The sequence below is a fragment of the Gavia stellata genome, chromosome 21, assembly GCF_030936135.1.
Source record: "Gavia stellata isolate bGavSte3 chromosome 21, bGavSte3.hap2, whole genome shotgun sequence".
NCBI classification, from domain to species: domain Eukaryota; kingdom Metazoa; phylum Chordata; class Aves; order Gaviiformes; family Gaviidae; genus Gavia; species Gavia stellata.
Window position 1 is genome coordinate 4,476,929 of NC_082614.1, and position 14,466 is coordinate 4,491,394.

A 14,466-nucleotide genomic window follows, 5' to 3' on the forward strand; every position below is an offset into this window, starting at 1 on the left:
CCCAGAGCCCAGCTCCAGGGAGCAGGCAAGCTGGGCCCACACGGCGCCAGAAGGACCCTTCTTACCCCACTCTGCAGAGCTGTTCTCAAAACTGTGGGAATGAGACTCAGGCAAGGGGCAGAGCCCGCTCCGTGCCACAGCTGAGCGGGACAGCCTGTCCAGGTGTTCCTGCCCGCTCTCACACTGCGCCATGGGCACCTGGCAAATATCAAATGAAACACTGAAGACCTGAATGACCATTACTGCTACAGCATTTTTGGCTATCCGCCTACCAGATGCGGAGCACAGAGAACCCTTTGTTCCAGAGGCATTGTTACCACAAGCCAAACTGCCTACTGCCGCAAGAGAGGTGATCAGATTCCCCTTCTCCTCCCCTCCCCATCTGTTCATTGCAACCATATTACGCGTGAGAATTTGCATAAATTGCCCTCTGATCTGTGGAAGAAAATCCAAAATCCAGTTTGGAAATCCACAGCAGGTTGACAAGTAGCTTTGATACCCAAAATTTCCAGAGAGCATCAGATTAAGGATTAATTAATTAACATTCTCCCAATCCAAAGTGAGGGAAATCATGCCCACCATAAGCACAGAAATTCCCCATCAGTATCTAAGGGTTCTCCAATTAGTCAGCAGGGAAATCTCATTTCATATACCGCAGTCAACCACACCATTCTTCTGGCAGGTGTACATGAATATGCATTTGTGACAGACACGCAAACCAGCATCAAATCCAGCACCTCAGATACGGTGGTTTTCTCTTGGTCGGGACAGGACTAGAGTCACCTGTCTCAGGCAAACGGTCCAAAATCTGGCCTGAGTATTAGATGGCAGCCTAAAGGTCAGAATCGCCCTTGGACCTCAGCAGATCTTTTTTCTTGTTTGCTTCCAGGATATTTTTAGAGCAGATCTCTCTCTGGGCACAATCTGCCCCACAGAGAGGCTGAGCTTTCATAACCGACTCATCCACACACACAGATCACCTTCAGGTCCACGGAGAAATGCAGACTGTTTTTAAGCACTTTTCAAGCACCTTTGGAGCCACAACTGATTAGTGAGTCATGCAAAGACGTCATTGTGAATATATTTCTTGCACTTTCTGCTTCACAAAATGTAAAAGCCCACAAGAAAACCATGAGTTCAAACATCTGAATTGGGTCCAGGCCCCCATTTCTTCCGGTACCTCTGCATTTCTAATTTCTGAAAGGACCAACTTCTCTCCTAATGACAAACAAAAGACTGGCTGCACCAAGTTAGAGCAGAGGTCCTAACACCCCCCAAGATACCAACCAACAACAGACACCTTTGGAATAAGATAAAGACAAGGCAAGGATATTATGATAGACCCCAGAATACTCCAGCATCTTCCAGCCATTTGTGATTCAGGGATTTCCTGAACTCAAAAGGGGTGTCTGTGTATTTAAAAGACCTTCCATGAATTTGTCCAATCATTTTGGAGCCTATGCCAATTTTAGCAACAACATCCTGGGGCAAAGATTTCACAGCTTAGATAAGTTCCATGACAAAAAGACATTATTTGTTCTGAGCCAATTTGTTCTTGCAATTTATTTGACTTTCTCTACTGCAAAACCTCATCAGACCAACCCTTGAAAAAGAAAGGTGATCCGAGTTTTTTTCAGTTATGATTTGAAACAAATAACCTTGCTTACAAGATCAGAGACCCAATAGTCCAAAGAAATTACTCTGATGGACAACCCCTTTTTCCCCAAAAAAATAATACAAAACAACATGTTCCCATAGGTTGAAATAGAAAAGGAGGAAGCTGGGACTTGAAGTCCTCTGAGGCATCCTCGTACATGTTGAACTAGACAGAGGACTAGCTATGCCTGAGGTGGTAGGTGAAAGATACCTTCCTCCTCTCTTTCTGTTTCAGCGAAGGTGGTAGCCTGAATCTAGAGAGGCTGTTGCAACACTTCCTTGTGCAGTCTAAAGATCTCCAACACCATCCAACTTAAGCCAAGACACTTGGCTACACACACTGTGAATGCAATTCTTTCCAGGACTTCTGTCCTACAGTTGAAAAAATAATCTCCTTTAGAAAGCATGTCCACGGCCTTAGCTTGCGTCTGAGAGAGATTCGAGTTTTGGAGCCAGAAGTGTTTCCTAGAGATCCTGCTACATTCAGAGCCCTAGCAGCTGCACCTGACAAATCATAGCCAGCTTGAGAGCACTTCCCAGTCTCTCTCACTGTACTAAAAAAAAAAACTTTTTATTTTCTTCCTCAGGAAAACAGCAGCCCATATTTTTTCATTCACAGTTTTGGAAGAAAAAAAATATAAAGCAATCCTTCTTTGAAGCAGAGAAACTCACACTGTATTTGGGATCCTCTTTGACGCTTCACCTTTTGTGCCTGTTAAAACCAAGTATTTTGACATGAAGAACTGGGGTGCCAGCCTCTCCCTTTCTTCCTTTATCCTCAAGTAATACTCAGGGATTTCCTCCTCACACATTTTCATTTTTCTTTTGCCACTTCCATTTTACAAAGCTGAGAGAAGGTTTTGGAAACAGCAAGGAAAGAAAACAAAACAAAAATAGGAGAGTAAGAGGAAATGCCAAAATAGAAAAATCAGACTTGGGAATTTTCTTTTATGAAATGGGAAACCATTTCATCTCCAGCCCAACCAAATTTCCGTATTTTCCTGCTAATGGACACGCAAGATGTGTTGTTTCTGACCCGAGATGCACCCACACTAGCTACCTTGGTAGATTTGCAAACTGAAGTTCACGGATTTGGACTGGAGAGAACATTATGATAATCTAATTTGACCTCGTCTGTACTGCAGGCCATAGCACTTCCTCTCGTAATTCCTACAGCATGTGCATGCTTTCTGTCTGGACTAAAATGTATTTTTCAAAAAGCATCTATCCTAATTTAAAGGCCTTAAGTGGTGGCAAATCTAACACATGCTTAGGCTTGCAGCCTGAGGGTTACTGGAAGATAACCTTCACGCAAAACCCATTCAGCAGTCTGTACTCCCTTGTCCTCAGAAGCAGAGGATGATCTTTCCCTGAAGCTGAGATCCAAGCGGAGATCCACACTGAGCTTGCCACCAGATTCTCAAAGATTGACTAAAAATCACACCAAGGAACCTGGTATTTTGATCTTGAGGAATCAAGACAGGATGACTTGGTGCTCCTCTCTCTCTCCTCTCTAGATCCTAAGCGTTCCCATGCCTTCCTGGACAGGCAGGAGGGAAGAGGAGCAATTTTTCTCCTGCCAAATCCTAGAAAACTGCGGGGCCGCTCAGAAGAGAGAACATAGACAAAGCCTTTTCCTCAGAGGGTAAGTCCTCCAAGGAAATGCTTTAAAGGTCATCCTTAACAACTCCTTTTCACACAGTCCCAATCCAATTCCAGAAGTAGTACTGGCCCAAATGACTTAGAAAATATTTTTTCAGACAGGCTTTCCAAGATGGGGATAACATGACTGAAGCTTCACCACCTCTCAAAGATGCCATAAATTGAGGAGATGAAGACCACAGAGTCAGGTGCCAAGAGTACCTCTAAAGAAGTGATCCTGGAGACCTCTGAAAGCTAGGAGGCTCCAGAGTATCATAAACAAACACCAGAAGAGCCTGTGTACCAAAATCATGTTCTCCATGAGTCTTATCTGAAATTGAAGGCAACAGTCTTTTCTTAGCCCTAGAAACCACAGAGCGGCGCATTCAGAGCTCAGAACCCCAGAGCTGATGGCCACGGAGGCTTTCCTCTGAAACGCGGTTTCCCACTGATCCTGCGCATCAGCCATACGGAGCTACCAACTGGAGAGAATTTCTAGGGAAACAGTTCTCCTGGCCTTCGGTGAATTACTTGAGGCTTAGCCTAGAAGATGGTTACAGGCCAGGAACGATGCTTTATACAAGAGCTCTGAGGAGTCTCTCCTCAGCTGAAATGGCCAGATGAGTCAGAAAACTGCCCCAAAAACAGAGAGTCAATCTGACCAGCCCTGACCTCTCCCACGGAAACTCCACAGAGCCAAGAGGCCAGCTGCATCAGCCTCATGCAGATTTTGAGCCCTGGATGCTGTCCGGGATGCTGGTTCTTCGGAAATGAATCGCACTGAGCTACGCAGAACTCTCCCTTCTGCCCAGTCCCAAGAAAACAATCTGATGCAACCAGTTCTTGCCAGTCTCTTGACGTCAGGACACCTATCAGCGCATGACCATTAAACAAGAAGAACATAACAGCGTAACACCCCAAAAGAACCAGAAAGTACTTCTCAAACTGGAGCAACTGTAACCGCTTGTAAAGCAAGTGCTACATGACATGCTTCTGCTTCAAATTAACAGAGGTACAGTGAAGGTTAAAAAGGGATTACACCCAAGACATTTTGTTTTCCTATCAAACACATCCATCAGCAGCGCAGAAGCACATGCAAGTCAAACCAACAACCTTCAGACTACACAGACACATGGACACCACCACCTTTAGTGGCAACACCTTCAGTGACACCATGTAAAAGCTCTTGGGGACACCACAGAGTTTGCTTATTTCTAATAGAAAATAAAACCACACAGAGCTAACAGCTAGCAAACATGGGGATATCTGACCACTTTTGCTGTTGCCACTTTCTCTTAGGACTGAACAGAAATACAAAGGACTCCCACTTTGCAGTCACAATAGCACACCAGGACATGCAGATTTGACTTCAGAAGCTGAACAAAGGTACTGAGAAAACGTTCCAAACTTTTCGCCCAAAAGTTCCAACGATATGGCAAAACCAGTTACAAAACTCCCCTTCCTTTCACCAATTAATGTGCCCTAACATAACATCACCCTTTTGCAGGATCTTTCAGAAGAAAATTAATACCAAAGCCTTCATCCCTCACACTCTACAGTTTCTGTAGTACTTTCCTCCAGATCCATGATGCTATCAGCAACGTCCTGGCCAGCTTACCGCCCAGCAAACTGTGTTCTGCCCCCCAAGCCGGGCAGGAAGGGCCCAACAGCTACAGAATCCAACACTTCCTTCCCCAAACAGCAAACCTATGCACAACACCACTGAACAACAGTGAAGCAGTCACAGTGCCCTGCCCCAGAGGTGACCACATTCAGCATTTGGGTACAAAGATCCCCTTCAGTTCCTAATCCCATTAAAAATCTTGGGATCCTTCAGTCTAATACTACTGAGATTGCTCCTGGGGATGCTCAGAACCTCCTGACAGGGACTGAAGGGCCAAGACTGAGCCCGCTTCTATCCTCCGATTTGGTCCTGACTCACAATTTGCACACCTGGCTTTCACGGACCACGGCACAAGTGACTTCAATACACAGAAGCTCATCCTTCCCTGAGCCACCAGCTGGCACAGAAAAGTCAGACCAACACAAGAGACACCCATAGTGCCAAATTTTCTTCAAACGTCCAAAACCAACATCACCACTTGCCCAAGACTCAGCAGGAGAAGTTTCAGGACCAAAAGGATTATTTTAATAAAGGATTACCAAAATATCCATCACAAGGAGGCTTAGATTTAGAAACAGGCCAAAATCACAGCTCTGATGCTGCAGCCGCTCTGTTAGGACTGTCTACAAACCTTCCTCCAGCGTTTAAGCAAACTGCAAAACTGTAGGACCAAAATGCCTGTAAGAGGCCTCTGGATAGGGAAAAAATGGAAAACCATTTCCCTTAGCCCAGGTCCTACAGACTCCAGGAGCAAGCACAAACTCTTTGTTCCAAATCAACACAGGGCAGGAGTCACTGGCTGTAGCCCCTACAAAGACATTACAGCCACCCAGCATCTGTAACTGACCTTGAATCTACTTAACCCCATGCAGAAGATTTGCAGGCTCCTAATCCGACCTCCACAGAAGTTCAAAAAACTCCTTTTTGCCCCAGAAGCAACAGCTTTGATCCAACACTGCTCAAGAGACTTACCTTCCCAAACTGCTCGAAATATTGTTTCACATCCTCCACAGTAGTGTTCACGGACAGACCACCCACAAATATCTTCTTCGTTCGGGTCACCATCTGGAAAATGGAAGGGCAGGAATTCACCGAATAAACCCAGAGCAAGCGGAGAACGAGACTCAAAAGGCCACTAACTCCCCTCCGCTGCCGGGAAGCGCCTGCCCCTTTGCTGCAGCCAAGCTTCCACCTTCTCGAGGCCCCCTGGCCAAACACGGCCAGCAGGTCTGTCCCACGCTGGACCCCAAGGCACACTCTCGCCCTTGCGCCGCCCCATTGTGCTTGCCAGCGCTCAGCCACCACCTCATCGTCAAACAGCACGTTACCAGCCTCTCCCCTCGCTAACCTGCTGCTACTCTCTTGGCACCTTCACACCACCCTGAAGGCACGGGGCACGACCGTCCCCTCCCCAGCCCTCCAGCTCTTCCTGCAGCCCTGCCACTTTGCACAGCCAGCCTCCTCCAGGCTCCCCCAGAGATGCTTGCTCTGCTTCCCAGAGCGGAAAGATGGGCAGGAGGCCTGCCAGCACAGATAGGCTCCCCAGGCTTCGCCCTCCTAGCTCGCAAATTGCAAAGCATCCCATCTTGCATGGAGTAAGCCTCATTTCACACCCATTCCCCAGTCACTTAAATGGAGCCCAGTCAACTCCCAGTTAAATCGCTTTTGCCTTTGCAAGAAGGCAAAGAGAAGATCCCTCTGCCACTTGTCACTCATGCAACTGGGACAAGGAGGAAAACTAACTACCCTGAGAGGGGCCATTGCTGCCAGGCTGAAGCACACCGACATCCTTTGAACTGGCTCTCCAGCTGCATCCTCCCCTTAGCTGCTTGGCTACACCCCTGCTCTCAGAGGAACACATGGTCCTAATTACCCCAAGGAGCATAGGGCTAATCCGCAGCAATTCCCTGGCTTGGAGAGCAGCCCGTTCTAACACTAAAGCACCTTCTGTCACCAAACTGCTTAATGGAATTAACCCAATTCCTACCATGTGCTTCCTGGCTCCAGTTACTCGGGATACCTGCTCACCAATTGTTCTCAGTGCCTGATCCCCCTTATTTCCCTCCCGGCACCAGTCTCCTCTTCCCTTTCTGCTTCTCAACACTGCTTTTCCCCAGCTCTTTCTCCCATGACAGCACTTGTAATACAGACTCTAAACTTTAAAACCCCAAGAGCAAAGTTAAAGGGAGACCCAAAGTCTAAAGGCAGTCTCCAGTCTGCTGCTGGCTGCTCAGTTAAAAGTTTCTAGCTGCACACCTGGAAAAAGTTCTTGCAATGGCACATTTCGATGCCAGAGCTTCTTGTAGATAAAGTCCAACACCAAACTCCTCCTGCCTCTTTCACTGCTGAAGCACACAAGGGCATTTCACAAAATGAAATCCTTCTCCCCCTCTCTGCCATACACCTATTCATACACGTGCACGTGCACACACACAACCCTCTTTCCACCTGTATCACATCGCACCACGGAGCTGTTCGGTATCTCCTTAGGCCTGAAACTTCCAGACACGGGCTGCAATCTTGGAAAGACTAACTTCACCCTGGGCAGCATTTATTTCACCAGCTCTAACTAATGCATCCTAAAGTACAACCGAGGGGCCTCCCGGTTCCTCCAGCACTACTCCTGGTTCCTCCAGCACTAGGCAAACCCCCAGCGCTGCGCTGCAAGCCTGCCAGGAGTGCACTGCAGCGCAGAGCGTCACGCTGCGGTGCAGCACAGCAGCTCCCGCTCCAGGTGAGTCCTGAGCAAACCCCAGGGAGCAACTCCACTGCATGCACTGGCAACCTTGCACAGAGGGACAAGATTCACCACCACGAATTTCACCCTTTGGAGTGACAAGGGCTGCCCGCAATGCTTACCTTGGGCTGTGCTCGGCGGGGGAACGCTACCTTCGGGTCAATCTGAAAGAGATGTGGGGAAGAACAGGTGAACACACTTTTGCTGCCTATTTACAGATGCAGGGTTTCCTCCATGCACATGGCTGTCTCTGCCCACATGGCACCTTGCTAAAAACCCAAAGAATCTACTTGAGGTGCATAAAAGAAAGCTGGCTGCAGACATCTTTCCCTCTCAGTAAGGTGTAATCCAGGGAGACTACAAGTCCCAGCATGCAGTGGTCTGTCTCTGGCTCAGCGCTGGCCAGACGCACCCGAGAGCCCATCACATGCTGGGATTAACAGGCTCGGCTGCACCCTCGCGCTAGGCCTGCCCCTGGGTGCCCTGCATCACCAGCCTCATATTAAAAGTGCTTTCTTTTGCCTTTTGCTCTCCCCCTCCACTCTACCTACAAACACAGAGCTCACCTGGGTAGTAACAGGACAGAAAAGAGGCAGCGCACAAAAAGCCAAACACTTCATCCCACAAAAGACGGGGTGAAGAAATAAAAGAGCAGACAGGATGGCACAAATTAAACAGAGGAGTCCAAAACCCCCCAGGCTGCGGAGGCTGTGGCCACAGGGCAGCGTGCTGCCCCTCTCCCCAGGCTGCGCTGCACACAATGACGCGATGCTTTCCCTCCGCAGGCTGAGCCCTCCATTGTGCCTGTTCAGCTTCTCTATAAACCTGCCACCGGCCGGAGCCGCCGTCCCTGCACCGCCATCCAGGTGCCGCGCATTCTGCTGGGCTCAGCACGGATGAGCGCGTGCCTGCATTGGCCTCACACCACCACCACCACAAAAGCCGGGACAACACTAACGCAGCTGCAAGCCAAACACCCATGAAGCCTCCACTCCTCCTCAGCCACCACCTCTTTCTTTATAGCCTATTTTTACAGCAACTCCTGTAAAGTTACATCACATCGGGGATGATCCAAACCTACAAATCAGCTTACAAAGACCTGTGGTAAAGGCAGGTCTGGCTCATCCCCGCACTTGGACAGGCTGCAGCTGGAAGGGCAGCCCGGAGCGTTGTCCCATCAGCCTGGCAGCTCAAACAGCCCAAAAGGAAGCTGTGTTTCTCCAGCTCCTCTCGCTGCTTTGTTCAGCTTTCCAGCCTGGCCGCCCTCCCGTCCCGCGTCCTTTCACTTGTCACACAGCCCCGGAGCTCGGCCTCCCCGCTTCTCTCCCTGCCTTCCCCACCTCCATCCTGACTCACAGCCTACAACATAAATAAACTCAGCACGTAAGTAAACAGAGGCAAAAGTGAAGAGCACAAATAAACTCAAAAATAAACCTCCCTCCCCAAGCTCCAAGCGCCGGCAGATTAGCATACCCTCCAGATTAGCATACCCTCCAGTGCCTCCCTGGGGCATCTGAACCGTCCATCCCCTCCCCGCACACACACACACTCTCCCCCCACCACAGCTTCCTGGCTAGTGCAGACACCCACAGCGAATTCTGAGGACAGGGGACGGCAGGAGACCAGGAGGTTGATGGCAGATAATAAGCAAAAACAATAATCTACTGTCTTTTACTTCTCAGCCAGTGTCATTCAGCTCCTGCCAAGAAGATGCTTTCATACTCAGCAATGCTAAGCTCGGCCTCATTTTCTCATTACCCTGAGTGTGATCAACTGGGCAGAGATAACGCGTCCTCCTGGCTGGAGGGAGCAGGCAGTCATTTCACAAATTCTTCTGCACAACCAGCTATTGTTGCAGGTAGAGGGAGGCTGGGGCGACCGACTGCAGGGGCAGCCCTGGGAACACGCGGAGGGGAGCGAGTTCAGTGCCGGACTCAAGTTACTCGAACTGGACTGCTCCTCGGTGGCTGGAGTCTTTCTAATTAAAGCAAAAGCACTGGTACCTTATTCCCTCATTTCTGGTGTTAAAACAAATAGCCCTGGAGGAGTTGTGTTTCAGTGTCACCCACTGACGTAATCAATCCTTTTTACAAACCTAGACAGAAATCTGCTAAGAGTAAGAACATTCAGAACTGCTCAGATTGTATCCAAAAAACAAAACCCCAGGATCAGGCTGCGGTGAGTGGAAGTCACTTGAGCTCAAGCCACTTCCACTTCACCCCGCAAGGCTTTGGGAACAAGGAATCCCACTGACATCACAGGTGTACCAGCAGGCCGGCCGGGCTCCTCAGTAACGCTCTTCAGGCCACCTACGGCACCATTTAATAGCTCAGGTCACGTAACTCCTGTGTTAACCGGGTGGTATCGGCATCCCAAAGCAGAGGGAGGGCAGGAAAAGACCCACGAGACCTCAGGACTGGGTTTGTTTGTTCATCGCACCTCCACGGCTACCTTCATTCCGTTGCCCAAGAGCCGCAGATTGCTCCCTCCACCACAAAAGACAAACCCAACAAAAACTCAGTAACGGCACCAAAGAAACAACAGCGCGACCCAGCACCGCCAAGCCCGCTCTTCAAGGCAGCAGCCAGCTGCAGCTTTACAAAGTCACGCAAATCTTTTACCTTGAGACTGCAAAGCCAATTCTCATATCAAGCATTTCCATAAATAACCCCGTAGGCTGCTGCTATCTAGCTTACAAACAAAGAGGACTCTGAAAAGCACAAAGTTTCCCCGGAGAATCGGGCCAACAGTCCTCGTTAGGGTAGGAAGAATTAGAAAACAATGAAGCAACAAGTTGGGCAGACACTGTCTATCAAGTGCTACTTGCCAGGAGACACCGAGCCTTGAGAGAAGGCTGTCCTCTCAGGACACCGGGCCTTTTCCTGCAAAGTTTTATAAAACCCTAAATTAGGATTCAGATGTGTTTGTGTCATTTAACCCATGACTCACAGCAGAGCCTTTCAGCTCGGCAGGGAAAAGCCATACGGAAGCTCCATGCGGTACCACAAGACCAACCTCTCACCCGGCAACTACCAGGCAAAACACCCCAAAACATCTGACCCAGCTGAAAACTGCACTAAATAAAAAATAAAAGGGAAGGGGGGAGAGGATCAAATCTCCTAACAAAGGAAGGGCCCTGGCAAAACTGCCCCCATTCTCTCTGCCGCGCCAGCGGGGAGAGCGGAGCAGATGCAGCCGGGAATTTCAATGGCTGGCCGGTCCCCACGCGCCCTGCGCCACGAGGCCCTTCTGTTCTGCAGCGCCCACCCGTCCGCCCCTGCCCGTCCCTCCCCGCCCTCGTGGGCCGCATGGTGGGCCGCGGAGTGGCTTCACACAGGCGGCAGCGGCGGTTCACGGAGAAGAACGGAGACCGTGGGTTTCGGCTTGCTCCTAGCCCCAAAACGCTTTCAGGATTAGTGCTACAACACACATCCATCACTTGCCTTTCCAAGAGGGGTCTATGCCAGCCCACAGACTCATGACAGGACTAGCTGAGCAGACACCGTGTTTACACAGGCTAGTAAAAAATAGAAAGAGAAAAAAAGAAAGCCCTGGGCCCTCCTCAAAACACTTTACCGTAACCCTCCCCCAGAGCAAAACTCACTTTACATCATTCCTGAAAGGAGGAGGGCTGGGAGTCCTGGGGACCCAGCCTCGGCCAGGAAGGCTGGGGTAGGTTTAACCGGGAGCTCCCGTGGGGAGGAAGGACCTGTGCACATCAAAGGGAGCGATCCAGGCAGTTAAACAGGAACAGACATAAATCTCGCTGCAACTCACGCCGTAAACCCTAAGAAAGGGGGTCTCGCTCTCCCGCCCTCTCCCTTCTGCCAAGATAAAGGCTAGGATGCCTGAGCCACGCGCTGGAAGAAATAAAGTTGCGCGTTTGGACTCCTCTGCAGCCTGTGCCCGGAGCCGGAACGTCTCCCCTCAGTCTCCCCTCACTGTGCCACCCCCTCGCAGCCCCCGCCACTCCCCCATCCCTACCCTCACCTTCACCCCGGGGCAGCAATAAGGAAAAGGAATTCAGGGGAAGGCAAGTCACTAAAACTAAAGAGAAGGGACCTCCCACTCAGACACCTCACCCCCACCCCCCGAAACAGCCTGCACATCTCCAGAGCGCTGCAGATTTGCAAGGCAGGACCAGGCACGATACGACATCGACCCAGGGAGCCACCAAAATCTTTCTGCTGGCCCAGCCAGGGCTCCTAATCAGCCCCCGCTTGCAAAGTGAGGGCCAGAGCCGCCGCCACTCCGAGAGGCCAGTGGTGGCCCACATGGGCGGGCGCTGGCCACGCTCGGAGACAATAAAGTCTTGAACCTCCATGACCGTTACAAAAACTTTGCCTGGGGAAACCACGGGAGAGTCTGGGGCACGCAGCACTAAGGCTCTCTGCCAAGGGGAGGGCACGGGCCACCATGGCTGGGGGAAACGGGGCCTGGGCGGTGGGGGACAGCACCCCTGGGGAGGGAGCAGTGCTTGGCAGCACACGGGGGGGGGCAGGGGCGGCTCCCTTCTCCCCAAACGCAGTCACGTCCCGTTTCCCGGTGCAAATCCTCGCCCCAAACGCGCTCAGGTGTCCCAGCTCCGAGAGGGCCACGGTCACTCCTCAGAGGGGCCTTACAACCGATGGGCAGGAGGAAAACCGTCACCGGGATCTGCAGATCCGTGCCAGGATATCGGCCCTGGGTCAACGGCGAGGCCGGTGCCCAGGCGGCACCTAGGCTCCCCACCAGTGAGCGGGGCAGAGAAGGGGCCGTTCGATCCGTATCGGGAATCGATAGTTTACAACCTCTAACTGGAAATCAAAGACCGCAATCGACGGCTGCTCCGAGCACAGCCGCTCCGCCGGCAAATGCACCCCTGAGATGAGAGAAGTCATCTCACCGTCTTGGAGTCCAGTTCATGTCTGGATTGGGCCAGGACCTTGTCGACGCCAGCCTGGTCCATGAACGTGACGAACCCGAAGCCCCTGAGCCCCGCAGCCCGGGCAGGAGAGGGGATGCGGAGAGAAGAGAGAAAGTTGGTTAAAGTGGCGGCCGGGCCGCGGCGGGGGCGAAGGGAGGCGCGGGCCCGGCCTCTCACCTGGATCTCTTTGTCAGCGGGTCCCGCATCACCAGGCACTCCTTCACCTCGCCGAACTGGCTGAAGTACTCCCGCAAGCCCTCTGCAAGCACAGCGCCCACCGTGGGTGTCCCGGCCCGGCCCGGCCCCGCCGCCCCCGCCGGGCTCGGCCCCGGCCCCGGCCCCGCCACCCCCGGCCCCGGCGGCAGGTGCGGGGCCGCCGCGGCGCTCACCTTGCGTGGTCTGCCAGCTCAGTCCCCCGATGAACATTTTGCTGCGGGAGGAAGGAGAGAGCCGTGAGCGGGGCCGCGCCGGGGGGCCGCGGCGCCCCGCGGGGGTGGTGGCGGCGGCGGCGGCGGCGGCGGGGCCGGGCGGGGAGGGGAGGGCGCGGATCGGCCATGTTGGCAGCGGCACCGCCGCCGCCGCCGCCGCGCCTGCCCGGGCCGGGCGGCCGGGGCCGGGGGGAGGGGGCGGCCGCGGCCGGGGCCGGGGCCGGGGCCGGGGGGGCGGCGGGGGCGGCCGGCGGCGGCCGCCGCGGCGGTACCAAGGGTCGTGCGGGGAGTCCGGGGAGGCGAGGCCGGGCTGGCTGCCGTCTGTCTCCATTCGGACCTCTTCTCCCTGCGAGGAGCGGCGCCGCACTCCCGGGGCAGATGAGCGCTGGAAAAGGGGCCGGACGGACAGGCCATGCTGCCCCCTCCCCCGACCCCTCTCCGCCGGGCGGGGAGGGAGCGAGGGAGGAGGGCCCGGCGGGCACAACCTGCCCGGCTCCTCCCACCCCCGCCGGCCCGCCGGCCGCCCTGCGCATAAAACCCGCCGGCGGCGCCGGGGCCGAGCGCCGGGAGCCGCGCCCGCACCGCGCCGGGGGAGCGCGCCCGGCCCCGGGCACGGCGGCGGGAGCAGCCCGGGAGCTCCGCCGCCGCTTTGTCCCCGGCCGCGCCGCCCGCACCTGCCCCGGGGCGGCGGACAAAGGGCGGCGGGCTCAGCCCCCGGCCGCGGCGGAGCCAGGCCTGACCCGGTGCGCTCGGGCGCGCCGCGGCGGACCCCGGAGACCCCGGCCCGGCCCCCCCACCCGCCCCCCGGTGTCTCGCCGCCGCCGAGCAGGCGGCGGCACCGGGCGAGTTAAAGCCGGCGGGAGGACGGACCGGGACCGGCCGCTGCCCTCCCCGCCGAGGGCGCTTCCAGGGCAGGACCGGGGCTGCCCTCCTCGCCCCCAGCTGGGCGGTGGGCACCGGGGAGCCCCGGCGCCTGCACCCGAGGCGCCCTCCCGGAGCCCCGGTACCTCCGTGCCCCCCCGCGGGGACCCTGCGGGGGTCAGAGGCTGCCCGGCCTCGCCGCTGCCCGCCCCACACAGCAGTACCCGGGCTGCACCGGCCGGCGGGCCCCGAGCGAAGCTGCTGCTGGGCACTGCCGCGGAGCCCCCCCGCAGCACCAGGTACGCACAGCCCAGCCCGCTCTCTTCAACCGCGGCTCAGCAGGGAGGGTGGCCAGGCTGGCCCCCAAGTCACCGCGCAGCTTCTCGCTCCTCCAAACAGACAGCTCGTGCCAAGCTCCAGCCTCTCTCCACTGCCACACAAGTTCGTCCACATACTGACGGCTTTTGGAGCAGGTCTGTGCGCTCTCTGCCTCCGCTCTTGGGCAACCCGGCCTGGGTGGCTGGAGGAGCTGCGCGAGGAACAAATGAAATGCTAGTTGTCACCCGTGAAGCTAGAGTCAGAGGAGAGTTGTATCTTCTCTCTCCTGACTGTG

The 14,466-nt window shown here is 54.1% G+C and overlaps 1 protein-coding gene across 1 annotated transcript in view; it reads right to left on the reverse strand.

Annotated features, from left to right (window-relative positions):
• Positions 1–13,380, reverse strand: part of MSI1 (musashi RNA binding protein 1) — a 29,183-nt gene extending 15,803 nt beyond the window's left edge. The window contains exons 1-6 of the mRNA XM_059827548.1: positions 13,265–13,380; positions 12,954–12,994; positions 12,742–12,823; positions 12,544–12,628; positions 7,781–7,822; positions 5,894–5,986 (exon numbers count right to left, since the gene is read on the reverse strand). Of these exons, the coding sequence (XP_059683531.1) occupies positions 5,894–5,986; positions 7,781–7,822; positions 12,544–12,628; positions 12,742–12,823; positions 12,954–12,994; positions 13,265–13,323 (402 nt within the window). The 5' untranslated portion in view covers positions 13,324–13,380. The remainder of the gene's footprint in view (positions 1–5,893; positions 5,987–7,780; positions 7,823–12,543; positions 12,629–12,741; positions 12,824–12,953; positions 12,995–13,264) is intronic.
• Positions 13,381–14,466: the final 1,086 nt, after the last annotated feature.